Genomic DNA, 20,520 nt, shown 5'->3' on the forward strand with positions numbered 1-20,520 from the left:
ACAATGAGTTTACATTCCAGGAATTGAAAGCCATATGTGTCTCTAAAAAGTTGGAGACAGGGAGAAATGCCAACACTCAACGTCTCATTAAGGTGTTACTATTAGATGACCTTAGGAAGACCCCTGGGTTAGATGAACAGGAAAGAGTGTGTGGGGCAGGGAATGAAGACAGGTCAGGAGGTGACACCTAATATGACCTAGATTCAGATCCTGGCCATGAGGATCAAGATGATTCCCACCTGGACAACTCAGATCTTCAGGGAGATGGTGGAGAAGGCCAAAATGGCCCTCTCTTCACTCCTCCTGGAAGAGGGCAGAGTTTATCAAGTAGATCTAGATCTCCCTCTGCAGAGTCACATCACTCTGGACAGTCTGTAGGGACCTCTGTATCTAGCAAGCGGGACCATTCCTTAGACAGGGAGTATCAACTGCTTGAACTTGAAAAAGCCAGGCTTAGGCTCAGGCAAGAGCAGTTGACCCTAGACAAGGAATCCCTAGAAGTCCAGAGAGCTAGAAAGATATTGGGGCTAGAGTCCCGTGGTGGCAGCAACAGTGTCCCTAGAGTTAAGGAACATTATTTTGACAATAGGAACCTTAGCAAGATTGTCCCTCCCTACCATGTTGGAGATTACATCTATAAATGGATAACTGCTTTAGCAAGGACCTGTAAAGTTCAGAGGGTCCTTCAACGGCAGTGGGCAGCTATCTTGTGGCTCTCCTTTGCTGACAAAGGTAGAGATGAGCTCCTCACTGTTAGAGAAGAGGATGCTGACAATTACTCAGTACTGAAGAGTGCTCTCATTGATGGGTTTGGCTTAACCAATGAACAGTATAGGATTAAGTTCAGAGACACCCAGAAGGCACAGAATCAGGACTGGGTAGACTTTGTGGATAGTGCTATTAAGGCGCTGGAAGGCTGGTTGCTTGGCAGCAAAGTGAATGATTTGAAGGTTTTGTACAATTTGATTATGAGGGAGCAGATCCTTAATAATTGCCAAAATCAGTTGTTGCATCCTGGTTGCCTCCGATCTGACTTCTCCCCAAGAATTGGGAAAGAAGGCAGATAAGTGGGTCAGAACCAGGGTGAAGCAGAAAAACCAGAACTCTGGCTGTGACCAGAAGAAGCAAGATTCTAAAACTCCAGATAAGGGTGGGGACAAGGGTAAAGATCAAAAGTCTTCATCAGGGCTCCAAAAACCTGCATCTGGGGGCGGGGGGAGTCACAATCCAAAAAGGGAAAAGGCAAAAAGAAACCTTGGTGTTACTTATGTGAAGAAAAGACCCATTGGACAAAAGATGTCAATTGTCCAAAGGCCAAGGATTCAACTCCAACCACCACTGCTCCCAAGGCAACTGCTCCCCCTAGTACAGTTTCAAGTGGTGGTACAAGGGATTAGTAGGGTTAACCTTCGGCTCTGAGATGGGTTCTGGACTAGTCAGAACTCCAGCTCAGGCTGTGCTTGTCTGTGATGGTGGTATAGATGTTGCCACCTTATTTGTGAGCCCCAGTAACCTTAACTTAGATTAATGGTAAGGAGGCCATGGCATACAGGGACACAGGTGCAAGTGTCACTATGGTGATCGTGTGGACCCTGAACAGATCATACTTGGTGAGATGTACCAAGTGACCAATGCTAACGATGTCAGGATAGACCATTCCTTGGCAGTTGTTAATTTCAGCTGGGGAGGGGTAACTGGCCCAAAGAAGGTTGTGGTTTGCTCAGACCTCCCTGTGGAATGCTTGTTGGGCAATGATTTGGAGACTTCAGCCTGGGCTGAAGTGGAACTCAGGACACGTGCAGCAATGTTGGGCATCTCCGCAGATGTGTTTGCTGTGACCAGGTCACTGGCCAAACAGATGTCTTCTGAACAGGCCCTGGATTCTGAAAAAAATGGACCAGGTGCCTTCCAAGAGAAGGAGCAGGAGGGGTAAGGCTGTGTCTTCCCCCCTCCCCAGGCTAAGAAAGTCTCTTGAGGGAGATGTCCCCAGTGCCTGTGAAGGAACTGTCCCAGATGAACTGGACCTGATCAGGTTGATTTCTAGTGGACATGGGTCCTTCCAGGGCAGATCTGAGTCAGGAGCAGCAAACCTGCCCCTCTCTTGGACTCCTCAGCCAGCAGGCTGCTGCTGAGGCTGCTCGGTGTATCAGTGGGTCCCACAGGATCTATTGGGATGAGGGACTCCTTTACTTGCATCAGGACGGAGGTCCAAAAGATGATGGAATTGGGAGTAATTGAACCCTCAGATAGCTCTAAGGCTAGTCCAGTGGTCCAGGTGCCCATACCTCATAACCAGAGTGGTAAGTGAGAAATTAGGTTTTGTGTGGACTACAGGGGGCTCAATGCAGTCACTAGGACTGATGCTCACCCTATTCCTCGAACAGATGAACTCATAGACACGGAGGACGGGTGCAGTGTGCTAACATGACGGCGGGCTCTGTACAATTCTATGGGGAAGTCGCGGTTACAATTTTAAAGTTTAAGGACCCTTCTTGGTGGACTTCGAGGAAACCCTTTGGAACTTTGGAGAGGAAATTTAGTGCTTGCTAAAACATTTGCCAGCTTAGAAAGACAGAAAAATCTTCGGGTCTACACACGGTAAAATAAATATAAAATTTTGACAATTTCTAAGGGAAATAGAATTGTCATCCATGTGGTTCAGGTGAAATTGGAGCATTTCACCTGAACCACAAGGGAGACGCCGATGGGGAAGAGAGAAGAAATCCTTTACCCTTATTCTGTTAAGGAGATTTAATTATGTCATTTGACTTATTCATTTCTGATATTTGACACTCTACACACTAAAGTAGTCTTCAAAGAAATTCTTTGTTGACCAAGGGGTCAAGATCTCTAACCAGAATTAACTATGTCCTGAAGATGGTCTCACAGATTTGTTTCAACGAAGACCAAAACGTCGACAAGGATTCCATTCTCCTTAAAATTGTTTAAATTAATTTACTTCTGGGTATTTGTCCCTGTGTTTAGGACAGACTCATTCTTTTCTCTGTGGAGATGGATACACACATTGAGAATTAAGATACTTTTCATGTATTGAATGTATATATGTCCTGTTGTCAATGTGATTTCATTTTTTGTCTCTGTATTTCTCTGTACCCTATACTAGTCTTGTGAACCTTATGACGTGTGTCATTTTATGACTTTTTAGAAATATATTTTTCTGTATCACCTACAACCCGGTTGCTGGAAGTAATTTACCAATCCAATCGGAAATAATCTTTGCTCTTTTTAATGTTATTAGTTATCACTTGATAGAAATACTCTCCAGAAATGTTCTTCATTTTGTTCTTTAATAAATTCCTTGTAGGCAGCTTTATCCTACGCTACCTATCACAGTTCCAATTTCATCACTGTAAGAAATTTGAGATAGTTTTCAGCAAGGTTAGTGATCACAATCCTCAGAAAATATTATTATATTTTAATTATGAACAATATCACTTAAACAAGTCAATTTCCTGATTGGTTCCATGATTGTGATATACTGCTAAACTAGATTTCAAATTACTGTCCACTAAATTCAATAGACTTACTCCTCAAGCAATGATACTAGTCATTCAATTATTTCAGCAAAAATACCACACCAAAGATTGGTGCAACACTATCTAAAGAATCTGCACTCATTAAAAGGAGACCTTATTGTCGACCATGAAAACTATTGGTGATCTACAAACAAAATACATGAGACATCAGGAAGCAGCTTGGGCTCAACTAATTGGGGCAATTAAATCAAATATGTGAACTTATGTTGGGCTCTGACTGGTCAGGGAACTGAGGTACATAGAACAAAAAATTATTATTTAATTTGATTTTGAATGCGCATATTGATTAATCTTATGACTATTCTAATACTTCATTAGATATATCATAAAAAGAAATAATGACTGATCAAAAATTTTAGATCTGAACATGTAGCAGGTCTACATATTATACCCATCGATGTAGTAAAGTCTGATCTCACCTTTTGGAGACTATTACTATGCTAACTATTTACACAAGTGCATATCTTATTCTCATGGTAAGGTGCAATAATCCATCAAATCAATTCTTGACTGCAATGGACTAATTATTTTCATGGCCCATCTAGTACAACCTACTCCAGTTCAATAGGTTCTAAACAGTTTGTTCTACTAACAACGATAGCATTGCCCTCAAATTATTAGTTAGCAAAGTAACAAAGGTAAGGTTTCCTCTACATTTCTGTTTCATCGACTACAGTACAGTCTAATAAAGTCAATCGAGGCCGACAGTGTGACAAACTACTAAAATGGGAAACTAACAGTATTGTTGTTACATTTTCTAATCGCACTGCATAACAAAACCTGTAAGAAAATCAAAACTCACTAACAACAAGTCTGTCTCTCCAAAGATGTCTACATTAAATGGCTTAAAACAGGGTTACATTTTGGTGCCCTTTCTTCTTTCCCGTTACAGTTCAGATCCACTATTTTGTTTAGATTTTGTAGCAGATTTACTGCCGAAATTGGGCAGGCAAACGAATGCTCATCTAGTCTACACAGATGATTTAGTTACCTTTTCATTAACTCCAACTGACTTGCAAACCCAACTTTTCATATTGCATGAAAATAATATTGTAAATAATCTAATAGTTAATCTAGGGAAAACAAAAGTGATGTCCTTTGGTAAACTTTTCAAACAGGTGGCTTGGGCAATAGACGGAAAAGAAATAGATCAAGTAAATAAACAGAATTAGGGGCGCTAGGTGGCGCGCGACCAAGATGGCTGCACACCTGTAAGGCTCTCGCCAGCCGGGCGGACAAAAATACTTTAGACCCATCCTGAGATGCATTAAGGGCTTCAATTGTACTGGAATCGCTGCCGGAATTCCTGGAGGTCACATTGGTGAAATGCGCCCTGTATCGGTGCCGGGAATCGAGCGGCAGGGAGCAGCATATCTCGGCGCCTGACACCACGCTTGGGGCCTGGTACTGAGAAGCGGCGGCGATATCTGCGCAAGCCCGCAGCCTGACGCAGGAACGCGGGCCTGTGCCCAGAACCAACTACAGAGCGGGACGCGGCCAACGGCGCTCTTACAATATCGGTGGCCACAGAGATGCATAGCCATACCACGGAGCTGAGGTATTGCGGAGGGAGAGAGTGATATGAGCCTGCTGCTTCTATAACATTGGGTGGCTGCCCCTGCGAAACTGCCGAGCTGAGTCGGTCTATTGCATTGCCTGAGACCGGATCCTTGTGCGGTCTTGCCGAACGCCCAGTCGCCTCCTAGTGGAGTGTGTGTGGTGGGGAGAGGCTCGCTTCTGCTGGGACGGCTGCGGCGCTGAGGGTCCTGTGAGGGAAGATAGAGCCAAACCAGCGAATATACTGGCGCCCAGGGAGACAGAGCGAGCCCTGTACTACTGAGAGCACCCTGTGTCGCTGCATACTGAGCCCTGAGGAGCGTGAATATATCTGCCTGCCAACATACCCCAGAAGAGCATTTTTCCCATTATGAAGGATCAGCAGCTACTGCCCACAGGCCTGGTGTGGGGGTTGAGCGCAGACCTCAAAGCCTATCCTCATATTGCCTGATTGTGCTGCATGATTACCCGCTCCAGCGCAAGAGCTAATGAAAGGCATCGGACCCATCCCTGCCAACCAAAACGAGACTGAGAGGTACAGATCGGTGGCGGACATTTTGCGGCGCGTCTCTGGAGCCTAGGAGCTACTGCTTCCAAAGGGTCTGGGGCACATTCCATCCATGTCTAGAGGAGCAATATCAAAATCCAGTGTATACAATGGGTAGAACTGACACGAAAGAAACCAAAATACCCTTCCAGTCGCGCAAGGCGTCTAAGCCTGGCTCTGCGGATCATGCGGACTCGGACACAATGGAAAGCCCGGAAGAAGACTGGAAGGCTCTACTGCTAAGCATGAAAAACAGTTTGACATCTATTGATACGAAAATGGACACCATGAATGCGCGGTTGGACTCAGTGGTGCACAAAGTTGACCAACATGATCAACGGCACAAGGAGACAGGAACTAGAATTTCTGACCTGGAGGATGGGGCCACGGAGAACAGGGAACAGGTTTCGCAAATGGATAAGCTCCTCAAGATTATAGCTGACAAAAATGAGGATTTGGAGGCCTGCTCTAGGCGGAACAACGTTTGCATCCTAGGACTGGCGGAGTCGACCAACATGGGCTGTATGGAGACTTCTGGTCGACCTGTTTGGGAGAGACTCTTTCTCAACCCATCTGACGGTAGAAAAAGCACATAGATCCCTGAACGCGCGCGCGCCCAGCTCCAGGTGCACCTCCACGCCCGGTGATAGTTAGATTCCTTAACTACCGGGATTGGGATACAGTCCTACGCCTAGCCCGTGAGACGAAGCAGGTTCACTACGAGAACACCACCCTCACCTTCTATCCGGACTTCACACAAAATGTACAAGAGACGAGGCGCAAATATGCTGCTATCAAGAAGAAGCTACAGGCTCAGGACATCCCATACGCGATGCTGTACCCAGCGCAGCTTCGCATTACTCACCGAGGAAAACAGTATTTTTTTCAAAATCCACAACAAGCGGAAGACTACCATAAGCGTTGCCGCCAGATGTCCCCTACAGAGCCAGCCGCCCGCTCACGATCCAGATCCTAATCTCCAACGTCGGCTCCTGACTGATAGTTGGTTCATCACCTTGCTGCTTTGATGATCTGTTCTATAAGGACCTCCGACGAAAGTAGATACTTGATGAACACCAGTGATCTTTTGCATAAGAGATTCGAACCAATGGCCCGCCCTGTCAAACACCTTCCTCCCATGCACTCTGCTAGTCTGACGAAGGCTTGGCGGCAAGTGAGTGCGACAAAGGAAGGGAGATGGCAAGTCGTGGCCCCCTAGTACTTCCCCCAAGTGGGTGATCCCCCATGTAACTTTTTCTAAGCTTTATTGAACGTTTGTTTTAGATTGTGTTTGATCAGGGAGGGTAATAATGCCCAACAAGTTGGGGATGTCGGTGTGGGAGGGGGGGAGGCGGTCCTTGCCCGGTAGTGCCTGACTTAGTTCACCAGTCCAGCCATCACAACACAAGAGTACTACTAACATATCTAATGAAGGGAAAATGATGGACATTCCAGACACCAATAACAAGATGCTCATCCTATCATGGAACGTCCGAGGTTTGAATAACCCACGGAAGAAGTCCAATTAATACGGTCCCAATGTGGATGACTCACAGACCCTAAATATGTTATGGAGTAGGATCCAGACTCTTGGTTCCACTTACCTGCTCTGGGCGTGGGGGGACACTTTAATACGACTATGTGCCCACAGATGGACAGATCCCAAGCTACTACATTGCATTATACAGCTACTCAAAAGCCGCTAGCAGATCTGGTGGCCACCAACTATCTCCTTGACACATGGCGGTACAAGCATCCTACACAAAAAGAAGGTACACACCACTCCGCAGTCCACTCCACATGGTCCAGGCTGGACTACCTGTTCGTCTCAGTGGGCATGGCACATTGGGTAGAAGCAGTTACTCACCTAGCACGAACATATTCGGACGACTCGCCCGTCAAATTGGTGTTACAACCTCCAGCGGATCAGTCCCCTTATGCTAGATGGCGTCTTAACCCCGCGCACCTCCTAGACATGGTCTTCACGACTGGGCTTGAACAGGAAATTCTAAATTATTTTGCGTGCAATGTTGAGTCAGCGCCTAGCCTCACTACGGTCTGGGAGGCCTTTAAGTTTACGATTAGGGGGATGGTGTATTTCTAAAGGAGGGGGGATCCTTAAGGACACTCGGAGGGAACTCAGCCGGCTGGAAAGTGAAATTAAAACACTTGAGAGGGATCTTACTTCTACAGGGGAGGGGGAGATGACCCGCGCCAAATTGCGTGACAAGTTGACAGAGTACACAACCACAGCGGAACGAGAATGTAAATTCCGGGGGAAATATTATGTAGCGAGGATGTATGGAGAAGGGGATCGTCCGGGGAAGGTCCTGGCAAACCTAGTGCGCCCACCCAAGTTCTCCAACTATATAGCCGAAATGCAAGACTCGGAAGGAGAGATTCACAGAAACCTTCCAGATCAATTGCAAACATTTGTGGAGTTCTATAAAGCATTATACACCTCACAGAGGGGGCAGCCACTCGACCTCCCACAGTATTTTGAGGATACAGCCTTGGCATGGCTTGGTAATACTCAGTGGGAATTTCTGAGTGCCGACTTAGAAATAGATGAAATTACCACGGCCATAATGCAAATGAAATCAGGGAGTACGCCCGGGTCGGGTGGCCTCTCTATAGAATTTCACAAGACCTACGCGGTGCAATTGGCCCCCATATTGAAAGAGGTCTTTTATGAAGCAAGAGAAGAGAGTTACCTCCCGAGAACCATGAGAGAGGCTCAGATAGCCTCCCTGCTCAAATCAGACAAACCCCCACTCCCCTGCGAGTCCTATCGCCCCCTTTCGTTACTAAATTGTGATACAAAGATACTAGCGAAAGTACTCTCCAACCACCTTAATCTCCTGATGGAGGGGCTGGTCCTGCCGGACCAAGCTGGATTAATCCCTAATCGCGCAACATCACACAACCTTAGAACGTTATTGGCAGTCCTGCAAGACATAGATCCCAATAGCTCGTGGTGGTGGTGTTTCTTGATGCCACCAAGGCATTTGGGTGCACATGCATCAACAAAACAAAAAACGATTCCTTAATAGCGAGAAATAAGCAATCGTTATTAAGGAATCGCTTTCGTGCATGCATCAACAGATTCGGTAAATATTAGCGATTCCTTAAAAATCGCTATTTTTACTGAATAATCAATAGCGGGGCATGCAAACACCGATTAGCTATTAGCGAGTTCGGTAACACCGAATTAGCTAATAGCGAATTCGGTATTAGCGAACTCGCAAATGACCGCGTCGCACTGGGAACGTGCAGATGACATCACCAACCAGGAAATACTGCAGCCCCACCCTCATTGCCTCGACACAGGAGCAAACAGGAGCTGGGACTGAAGACTGCCTGTGCAGAGTGAAGCCACACCGACTGAGCTATCCTCCAAAACAAAACCTCATGGAGAAGGAAGCACCATCCAGCACTGAGGCTGCACGCAAGCGCAAGTTCTCAGACAGGGAGCTGGAGCACCTGATAGAGGGAGTCAGCAGCAAGCACGATCGCCTTTTTGGTAAGCTGTCCCTCAAGGTGCCTGAGGCGGAGAAGCGGCGCATATGGCTGCGCATCCGGGAGAGGGTAAATGCTGTTGGTGTGACGCAGCATTGACGACCTCAAAAAAAGATGGTACGACCTGAGGAAGCGGGCTAAGGAGAGGATTGCGGAGAGGCTCCGGGAGGCATCCGGAATGGGAGGCGGGCCTTCTACAGTCCAAGCCAACACTGCCCTGGAGGAGCTGGTGGTAGGGACGATCGAGCGTGAGGCCGTCGTGGGAGTGACCCAGATGGATACCTCCGGCGCAGCCACAATTGCCCAAGGTAAGATGCATGCCTGTGCCCACACCCAGCATAGCCTAAATCCATTCCCATGCCCCCAGCAGGATCTGAGTGTGCATGCAGCTTTGGCCCACACAGCTTTACTCTTAACACTAGTGCATCATGGGAGTTGTAGTCTAGTCAGCCCAGTGTGCATGTGCAGGTGTAAATACAATTACGAATCACCACATCAGTTGAACATGGATATAGACTGTTTATTTAGTGGATCACAGAGGGACATGTATGTTTACAACACTACGTAGGTGTAACTATCCCACTAACCATGCACTGTTTCACACACAGATGCATCTCCTGGGGATTCGGACGACAGCGGGCAGCTGATTATTTCGGAGACTCCTGCGGATTCCGACATGGACACAGCGCAGGATGCGCATACATCACCTCCACCTGCCACCCCACCACCAGCACCACCAGCACCACCAGCACCAGCACCACCAGCACCAGCTACACCAGCTCCAGCTACAACATCCACTAAAGCGCCGAGGCGCAGGTCCCAAGTTGCGTCCTTGCAGGTGATGGGAACACCCTCTACACAATCGGGACAAAGTCTGCGCAGCATCACACCGCCTGCTGCACCACCTGGACGTGCCAGACTCCCACAGCGGCGCAGGGCTCGGCCAAGTTCTGTCTCCTCAGGCGACTTTGATATCCCCCAAAATGCTGCAATCGAGGAAAGGATGCTGCGTGTCCAGCGCCTGCAGGGACGACACATGGCAACAATAAGCTCAAACATCGTGCGCCTTGCAAGGGAAATGCGTGCCATGACTGCGGCGGTGAGGGACATGACCACTGAGGTGGCAGAGGGCAATGGGCACCTGAGGGAGGACATCCATGAGCTCACCCGTGCCATGAGGGAGGGCCATGAGTGCGAGAGGAGGAAGCATCGTCAGCACTTGGTGCGGTCCGCGGCCTCTACAAAGGCCATCACACGGATGAGCAATAGCACCGCAGTGTTGGCACGCCGCTCGGTGTCCTTGCAGGTGGACCTTGGGCACTTTTGCGGGGATGTTGCCAAGGCTCTAGGGCAGATGACCGCTGCTGTCGAACACCTGCAGAGCGGCACATTCAGTGCTGGTGCATTGGGAGGGGAAGACGGCAGTGAGGCTGCCTCGAGTGTGAGCAGCGTGTCAGTGGCAGAGGCCAGCACCAGGCGCCGCAGTTCGCAGGGCTCCACGGGGACAGTCCGTGGTGAGGCGTCGGAGACACCTGAGCGGAGGCTTGGCGTACGTGGCAAGCGCCACTAGACAGATTTACAGCCATACCTGACCGTGGTGGGGCAACCATGGTCCTCCCCTTCCTGAGGCTGCACAGCCGTGACTTTAACGCACATTTGTTATAACAGTTTTCATGGGGAGCATTATTTCCATTGCTTGTTTGGTTGCACATACCGCAGTGCTACTGTGCATTAAACAGTTGCACCCCCAACGAAATAGTAATGTATCATTCTTACCTGATTCAGAAATGATGTTGCATGATGTATGTCCGCCTCCTATGGCCCTCTGCTGTGTTAGGGACGTGTGCCTGTCGGTGTTGGGCGGGTGGTTTGTCATCCCGGTGGTCGTCATCCCTGTCCACCTCTATGGGTATCCCCCTTCTGGTCGCAATGTTGTGCAGCATTGCACATACAGCAATAATCCGGCAGCAGGTTTCAGGTTTGTATAGCAAGGCGCCGCCAGTCTTATGTAGGATTCTAAAGCGACTCTTCAGAATCCCAAATGTCCTCTCTATGACATTCCTAGTGCTTATTTGTGCCGCGTTGTAGCGTTGTTCCTGTGGGGTTGCTGGATTGATGTATGGGGTGAGTATATATTCACGCAGGGCGTAAGCACTGTCACCTAGAAGAGAGAAGCAAAGACTTAGCAATGGTGATGTCCATACATGTGTGGTGTTCATGTGGGGAAGAGGTATGTGTACGTACCAAGCAGGAGTCCCTCTCCAAATTCTCCGTTGAGTAGACGCCTGTGGATTCCACTGTGGCGGAATATGTAGGAGTCGTGTGTGCTCCCCGGAAATTGTGCCACTAGGTCCGTTATGATGTGATTGGCATCGCACACAACCTGCACGTTGATTGAGTGGTATGACTTGCGGTTACGGAATATGTACTCATTTGCTGAGGGTGGACATATGGGGATATGCGTACAGTCGATGCATCCAATTACATGGGGGAATTGTGCCACCTGGTAGAATGCCTGTTTGTTGCGGTCCAACTGCTGTGGGGTTGTGGGGAAGCTGATGTGGGTGTGTATCATTGTCAGCATGGCATCTAAGAATTTCTGGAAGAAGCGTGAGAGTGCGCTTTGCGATACGCCTCCGGCTACCGCAATTACCTGCTGGAAACTTCCTGAGGCCAGTAGGTGCAGGCTGCATAGGACCTGGACGTGCGCAGGGATTGCATTGGTCCGGTGTGTCTGGTGCTGCAGTAATGGTTCCAGGTCTGCAATGAGGCGCATGATCATGGCACGATTCAGTCGATACTTCTCGTACACCTCGTCCTCATTCTGGCCAAGCAAGGTGATGCGCAGTCTGAAAACTCTCTCCTGGACCCTTCTCCTGCGCTGTCCTGCCGCATTGATACGCATCCTCCTTGCAAGCACGTAGAGGGCTGCCATTTTGTGGTAGCCAACAGGGTCTCCTTGGCCACATTTAAGGGTTTGGTGATTACCACAATCAGTTGCACATGTTAAAAAAAAAATTTTTTATTCACATGACTTTTTTTTTTAACTTTACCTCCAGGTTCTGATTCCCCTTATTTAGCTCATGCTAAATAGCGATTTTTGGGAATTTCGGTATTTGCGACTGTTGTTGCATTGGGTTGCGATTCGTTATTAGCCATTGGCACTTGCCGGGAGCTATTAGTGATTTCGGTGATTGCTAATTCGGTATTTAGCGATTCTGTATTTTTGCATGTTGGTTATTTGCGATTCGGTATTTTACCGGATTTTATTTAGCGATTCGTTATTTGCTCACATTTTGGATTGATGCATTGGGATTCTGTTTTTCTTACTCGCTAACGGGTGAGTTTTGCGATTCGGTATTTTACCGACTGGATTTTTGCTTGATGCATGTGCCAGTTGATTCGGTGGAGTGGGACTACCTTGTTGGCACTCTAAGGTATATGGGGATGCCCCCTGCTTTTCTGGGCTGGGTGCAGCCGCTTGCCACTGTGCTGTTAAAAGGAGCCAGATCCACTAGTTTTGCCACCTCCAGAGGCACAAGACAGGGCTGTCCTCTCTCCCCCATTTTGTTTGCCCTAGCGTTAGAACCCTTGGCTGCGAAAATAAGACAGCATGATAAAGAAAGGGCATTGGTGTATCCCTTTAGACAGCTTATTGTCTCACTCTATGCAGATGATATAACACTATACATCAAAAATCCCCAAGACAATCTTAATCCTGTTTTGCGGGAAATAACAAAATTTGGCGCCATCTCAGGTATCCAGATTAATTGGGCTAAGTCTGCGGTATTCCCATTAACAGAATCGACTAAGCCGCATCAATTAGACTATCCCTTGGTCTGGAAGTGTGATGAAGTTAAATACCTGTGAATCCGCTTAACCAGAGATAAAGAAGAACTTATGCGCAATAATTATGGAGCTACGATAGATAAGGTGACGGACACCATTATCCGGTGGCTGACTCTGCCTCTCTCGATGACAGGGAGAATCTCGCTAGTAAAAATGGTTCTCTTACCAAACTTTTTATATCTTTTCATTAATATTCCATACAATCCCAGGAGTTTTTTTTTTTTTCAGTACATTAAAAACGCAAGTCACCCAACTGATTTGGGGGGAAGACAGGCGCGGCTTAGCCTCACCACGCTGATGCTGCCTTACACCCAGGGGGGTTTGACATCCCTAATTTTTAGTACTATTACTACTGCGCCCAAGTGCACTTTGCAGTGTATTAGTTCCACCTGCCTCCCTTTATGCCGCATTTGGCAGTGGAAGATAGCTATATGGCCCCTGTTCCACCCTCGGGCTACTTGTTTATGGCAGGAAGAGATCGAGAGCGAGATCCGTCCACGGTTGACTGCACCAATATGGCCTGGAGAAAGATCGTAGCCAAACTAGAGGCCACAGTGATATATTCCCCTAAAATGCCCTTGGTACACCACCCATCATTACAGGTCACCTACGAGGGGTTATGCCGTCGGGTTCTAGAAAGACTCGACTATGCTGCATGGGGAGAGCTCTATATAGGAGGCATATTCCGAACCCGGGAGCCATTTTTTAGCACACGTGACCCTACTACCATTGACTTATTCATGTACATAAGAATGGGACAGGGACCTAGCAATACCCCTCACAGACGAGCAGTGGGAATTCTGCTGCACACAGACAGAAGCTCTCACTGCTAGCAGCCGGCTGAGACTTATTCATTATAAGTTCCTGCATAGACTATACTACACTCCTGCTAAACTCCACAAATTCAAGCTAAGGAAGGAGGACAAGTGTGCGCGATGCGGCAGGGAAGGGGTGGATTTCTATCACTTAGCATGGCGATGTCAACAGATACAAGATTATTGGTTAAAGGTGTTCGAGGGCATGCCCCGTATGTTAGAAATACCACTACAGCCGACCCCATTGATAGCACTGCTGGGCTATACCCAGGATATAGTTACAATACATATAAAGTACCTAGCACTAGGCTTCCTCATAGCTAAGCGCAGAGTAGCTTGCAAATGGGGGTGGGGACATGCCCCTAAGTTTAAGGACGGGATACATGACTTGACTACCTGGCAGGAACAATCGTTATGTTACGCCAAGCCGAGCAGAGAGCGGATGCAGAAGCGGAACAGGAGGAGGCGACTGACCGACCACGGCCCGAGGGGTGAAACATCATGCATTCCTTCCCCCTCCGGGAGGTGGTGGGGGGATCCGAATTTCGGAGGCTGACAGAAGGGGAGAGGTGTGATGAACAAGTTGGGAAGTGTGTATTTTTAAACTATATGTGTGGGGCTACAGCTGGACCTGTCCCTCTTTGAATGGATGTTTTCTATGAGTACGGGGTGCCACATTCCTCTGAATTGCAGACTAAGTAGTGATGTGCCTCATTTTTCTCAAGACAGTATAGGCTTACGAGGCTGGGTATGGGTTTTTTTCTTTTCTATGTGTGTTGTGCTCATCTGTTACCCCTGTGGGGTTTGTTTGATGCAAATTGAAACTTTATTGACCGCTTAATAACTCAGTACTATAAAATTTGATAATACAATAATGTCATTTTCGACAAAAAAAAAAAAAAATGAACAGAATTACTTGGGATTAACCAGCAACAATAATATATCATGGAGGACCATACTTCAGCTAAGAAATCGAAACTATGTATTATCACAAAATTTATAAAGATATTCTCGAATATCTATGGAGGTCGCGGTATTGGACAATCAATTATCACATTCAATTTGAAGCTTATTCCATCCCTCCTACATGCCTCTTTAGCTATTAAAATTAAAACGGTAAATGAGCTGGATAAGAGCTACATGAGAGAAATAAGATCCGAACTGAACTCACGTTCTGCCACTCCAATTTGCAAACTACGCCTAGAACATTGACAACTTTTAAAAAACAGCAATGTTAAACAATGTATGTGATTGTGGCAGAATCAATGGAAATTTATTAAAAAGATTATTTATCGAAGAACTAGGAGAGAATGTTGCAACAACAAAGGATCTGAAATTAGCAAGTACTGAAAAAGTTATGTAACCAAAGAACGCACCTGACAGTGGAACCCTCTATTCGACAGCACCTGAGCTGCTATCCCTCTACTACTCTAACCCCTCTGTACTCGCTGGGGTATGTGTGCACACTGGATCGCACCCACTGTCACAATGCAAGTCCCATTCAAGACCTAACAATTTAAACATAAGCACAGGTGCACCACATATTAATATCAAGGAAGAACAACTATAAAGTCTATTTCCAACATGGATATTCTTCCAAATTTCCTTTTATTCCAAAATCAATAGTTTTTTAAAACAAAGTCATGAGCATCTCTGTTCACAACGACACAGCCGATGCGTTTTGTCCTTGAAGTGGACTTCATCAGTAGGGGACGCTGGACGATGTGAGTTTGTAGAGTAAAAAAATAGTCCAATGAGGATTCAACAAGGGCTACAAGAATGTATATAAAGACTATTCGTCAAAGATGGTCCATATTATGATTAAATATAGGCTGGGATGTACAGGTTCCTTATCATGTAGGGAACGTGTCAATAAAGGTATATACGGAAGATCCCACTGGTTAAATAGGTCACAAGATATAATAATTCTACATCAGACGAATTTTTTCGCCATGTAGGATAATATAAAGGGCAGTATCAATGGTCACTGTGGTGTAAACAGTCAACCCATCCGTATACCTTCAAAGTCTCTTAAGTAACATGCCCAAATTCAAAGCTGCAACCAATATAAGGCTAGCATAGAATACTCGAAATGCCGGACGTCACAATCGACGAATGAAAAAGAACGTCCAGCGTCCCCTACTATTAAGAGGAAGCTGGTGTATACTCTTGATATGAAATAAACCCCCTTTAAAATGGGGATTGACCTATACAACATGGATCTGGTTATCGACTGGCTCCTTTTCTCACAAGAGTGACTTTCTCTCTGAATACTCAGTGCCCTGAAGAAGTCCGCTTAAAGGACGAAACGCGTCGGCTGTGTTGTTGTGAACAGTGATGCTCATGACTTTGTTTTAAAAAATCATTGATTTTGGAATAAAAGGAAATTTGGAAGGATATCCATGTTGGAAATAGACTTTATAGTTGTTCTTCCTTGTTATTAATATGTGGTGCACCTGTGCTTATGTTTATACTGAAAAAGTTATTACTGAAAACAAATTACCATTGCTTGCCTTCTTAATGAATATGATCTGCATGGAGTGGAAGGAGGTCATAAGGAAAACTTCAAAGTTCAACAATGGTATGAATGATCTATCTATGATGCAGAACTATAAACATTCATACCATATAACTGATACTTGTTTAACATCAAATCAGGAATATCTACATTCCAATCTACAAGCTGCGTGCAAAATCAAGTATCTAATCATGTATCTTAAAATTTAGACTAATGTATACTCTGCTAGGCCAATTTGAAGGATCTTGAAATGTGCAATGCCTAGCTTCAAAAATAAAACCATTGACCACATCATTTGTAACTGATCCTGAGAAAAATGTATGTGCAGCAAGCATTCAATAAGGAGTAAATCAAGTTGGCTAAGGTAGTAACTAAGTGCTGTTTTTCCTCAAAGAACTAATATTCAATTGGGAAGCTTATAAAATGTTAAGATTTTGCCTACAACATTCTACAAAAGGCTACTATTTTAGATGTTTCTGTGTAACTTTTGCAAACACAAAATTGTGTTTGCTTTGTTCGCCCTACGTTGGCAGGGTATGCCTAGATGTGGGTCCCTTGCTCGCTTTGCCACTGGATTCAGGCTAGCCTGGCTGATGACAGCTGATTAGCCAGAAACCGGTCCCAGGATGCTTGTTTCTGGTCCAGGGAAGACCGGGCTTGGCAGTTTGGGCAACACTATTCCCATGAGGGACAGGGTCAAGACTGATTTGCATATGGCTGGGTCTGAACTGGGGTGGCAAAGTGAGCTAAAGAACGATGATGGATTAAAACCAGATCTGTGACTGGGGGGGAGTGTCTGAAAAGTTTCAGCGCTCCGTCCATTATCTCCTTGTGTTTATTCTGTGTGACTTTGCCTTGAAGTCTTAATCAGCCCATATAGATAATTAATATATATATATATAATATGTCCACTTTAAATGATTTGACCTATTTTAAAGTCTGTTTTATTGTAATTGATGTTTTTTTATACAATTAATTTCTTGCAACTACTATTGTTCTGTCTCTAAATAAATCTATATATAATGATTTATTGTGTATCTTATTATATCTAGTTTTGTTTATTTGTGTACTATTTATGCATCATTATCCAGGAACTACATTTTATTCCCTATGAATTTTGAATCCATCCAGTTGTTCCTCAAAGATTACGAGTATGTTTCCATGTAGCTAAATTTCTTATTACAGAGTCTATCCAACTAGCTCCGAGTCTCTGCATTAAACTTTATTGTATTTAGGTGCATTGTTCACTATCACCGTAAGAAAATATATAGGATTAAATGAAATATGGCTTAATAACTGAGCAACATAATCATTTTAACAAGGGCAAAAATAGTAGCATAACAGAATTAAAGTGTTTTGAGGCATCAAGAGTCCTAAACGCTTGCGTTGAGAAACATTAGGTAAATGTACGTGATACATTTGTGGATGTTAGACTGACTTTGACATGACAAGGTGCAAGCTGCTACTATATGCAACAATATATGAAGCAGAACTAAGCATTGGAATTCGTGCAATATCAAAATATGTACAAACAAAGAATTTTCCCGGGAAAAATATTAAGATTTCATAAATTCTTGACATAATTTAGTAAAAAAATATATTGTGATATTCTGACATTACGGCATTCTTATTTTGATTATAGAAATCATTAGATCATAAACATTTTAGCACTGAGATTATCAAAAAGTAAATATATATCACTTACAAAGGTTATCACATTAACTTACCAAGTTCTGAGGTGCGTTAGGACTGCGAGCCATCAATATTTCATATGTATTTTTGGCTGCAAGCTTATTTGACTCTCTTTTGCTTTTGCCATTCGCTTCAGGAAATCTTTCGCCATTTATTATGTACCAGCATGTAAATCTTGAAATAAAGAATAATATACTTTAAACAATGAATCAATTTTGAACTATTGTGTTTGATCTTTTTTTCACAATTAAAATTCAGAAAAACATAATTAGGAGCCTTTGCACTGACTTAAAAAAATATATATATCGGAAAGCAAATCTGTTTTTTTGTGTGCAGAGTTTTGATTAGCTTACTATTGGGACAGAAAGGCAACTTTCATAAATAGTTAGCCAATTGTTACTTAAACTATGGGAGCTACCTGTTTAAACTGGCATCTTTTTATCATCTGAAGTATTTTGAAGCATGTGGAAATAAAGCAAAGCATTGTTAAACTTCTGACACTTCAATCAGATGATATTGGCCACTCCCAGTAGAGAGAGGAGAAAGGAGCACTGTTCCCTCATCAGTCAAAGCCAGTTCGTCAATAAAAGGAAGATTGCATTTAGTCAGATTTGCACTGTGCTAAAAGATTGATGTTGTATTAAAATTGCATTCACACAGACTGGATATTAGAGGACATAAATTAGAATTTATTTCAAACCTACATTCATTTTCTGGTGGAGGTTTTCCTAGGGGGGCAAGCAGTGACATTGTGAGCCACTGGGGAATGTTTAGGTTAACATCTCAGACCCAACTCATTAAGGGCTACATGAATGGATACCTGAATGAGATACATCTCTCGACAGTCCACAGGAAAACATTTTTTGTAGAGTGCCTACTGATAATGGGAATACATTAATCAGGCAGCAACATTTTCACTCAAAACTATTTCCAGCATCTCAAAGTGTCATGGAAATGTCAAGGCAAAACATTGGCTGAAACACATTCTCTGACACGTTCAGGACGGTCCTTGGGAATGAGAGAATTTTACTACTGCTGTGACTCATGAGAAGTTACTAGAAGAGGATGAGGAAGAAAGTAGGAATTTATCTGTAACAATAGTTTTGAGTGTAACACTCTTCTAGATTCACATGCCATGCATTATTCTGCCATCCAGCGGTTTAGTTTGGAAATTTTCTTTTAATAAAATAAAGTTTAACTTTTTAGTGTTGGCCATGTGTGGAGCTACTATGCCTCTGATGATATTGATTGTGAGCCAACAATGCTCAATATTAGTATGCAAACATCATCTTTAGATACATTGTATTAGTCCTGTGTGGTGTCCATATGAACGTAATTGTTTTATATGGACATCTACATATATTTGTTAATCACTACCCTCCTTCACCAGGTGGGTGGTGCTTTCAAGTTTATGGTTGAGGCTGTAAACATTAGGTGAGCAAACAAATGTTTTAATGCTGTATGCCTTACTTGTGCCTCTTTTCTTGCAAGAACTTCTACACAATAATGTTTTGTGACTTTATGAACCGAAAACCACATAGTTTCAGTACATGTGTCATTTATTGGCTAATTTTCAAAAGCTTGCTTTCTTCTAGAATGAGCTTTATGTCTCCTACTCGGAGTCTTACCCACTAAAGAGTAGCATAACTCAATTTTTTTCTACAATCTAGCTGACAATAGTTTCACTTGCTATTGCTTTACTGCTCCCCTCCACATTAGATTGGAAGGAGCTAAGACAAACTTTTTAGTCTTAATCATTTTGTCTCTTCAATATAATACACTACTGTTCTAGTTAACGTTTGGTGAAAGGATATGCAATGCAGGACTATTCTCATTGAAACAGGACTAAGACTGATTTGAATACAGATGGTCTCGGTCTAGAGTGGCATAGCGGGTTAAAACCTATGGTCTAAATTCCAGCACCAAGCGATTGCCAATTGCTGAGATTAATTCAAGCACTCTTTCCATCACTTCGCTGTAAATTCTACATTAATCAGACTAGTCATCTACTTAGCTTTTTTTGAAACCCAACAACAGTAGCTGGCATTTCATACTTTGACATTAGGAGAACAATAGTGCGTCACACTGAAGAGACAAAATTAAGGCAAACACCATTTTCCATGTACTGAATGAATAATGTAAAAACATCTAGCATAAAGAAAATTTAGCAATTAGGTAACAGTCTTTAAATATAATACCTGGGAGATTTCAATTCCTGTATAAAAGCCTGAATTTAATTTCCTATATTACAGTCGCGTTGTGCAATCTCTAGTCAATTGTGATAACAAAATGACATAGCTGAACTGTAATATAGCATTATAGCTGCTGCGGAGTGCTATCCCAGGTATTAAGAGCTCTGAACCTGAGGTATAGGCATTAGGGGCCCAAGTTGCAGGCGAGGGCCTATAATGAAGAAGAGGGCTATTGACAACTGTCCAATGCAGATGGCCATATGTCCAGCTAAGT

General features: G+C 44.5%; 1 protein-coding gene across 1 annotated transcript in view; it reads right to left on the reverse strand.

Annotated features, from left to right (window-relative positions):
• The window catches only part of LOC146817879 (interferon-induced, double-stranded RNA-activated protein kinase-like), a 512,572-nt gene that overhangs the window by 382,451 nt on the left and 109,601 nt on the right, over positions 1 to 20,520 (reverse strand). The window contains exon 3 of the mRNA XM_085611365.1: positions 18,090 to 18,228. Within this exon, the coding sequence (XP_085467491.1) occupies positions 18,090 to 18,228 (139 nt within the window). The remainder of the gene's footprint in view (positions 1 to 18,089; positions 18,229 to 20,520) is intronic.

The sequence above is a fragment of the Triturus cristatus genome, chromosome 6 (genome assembly GCF_964204655.1).
Source record: "Triturus cristatus chromosome 6, aTriCri1.1, whole genome shotgun sequence".
Taxonomy (NCBI): domain Eukaryota; kingdom Metazoa; phylum Chordata; class Amphibia; order Caudata; family Salamandridae; genus Triturus; species Triturus cristatus.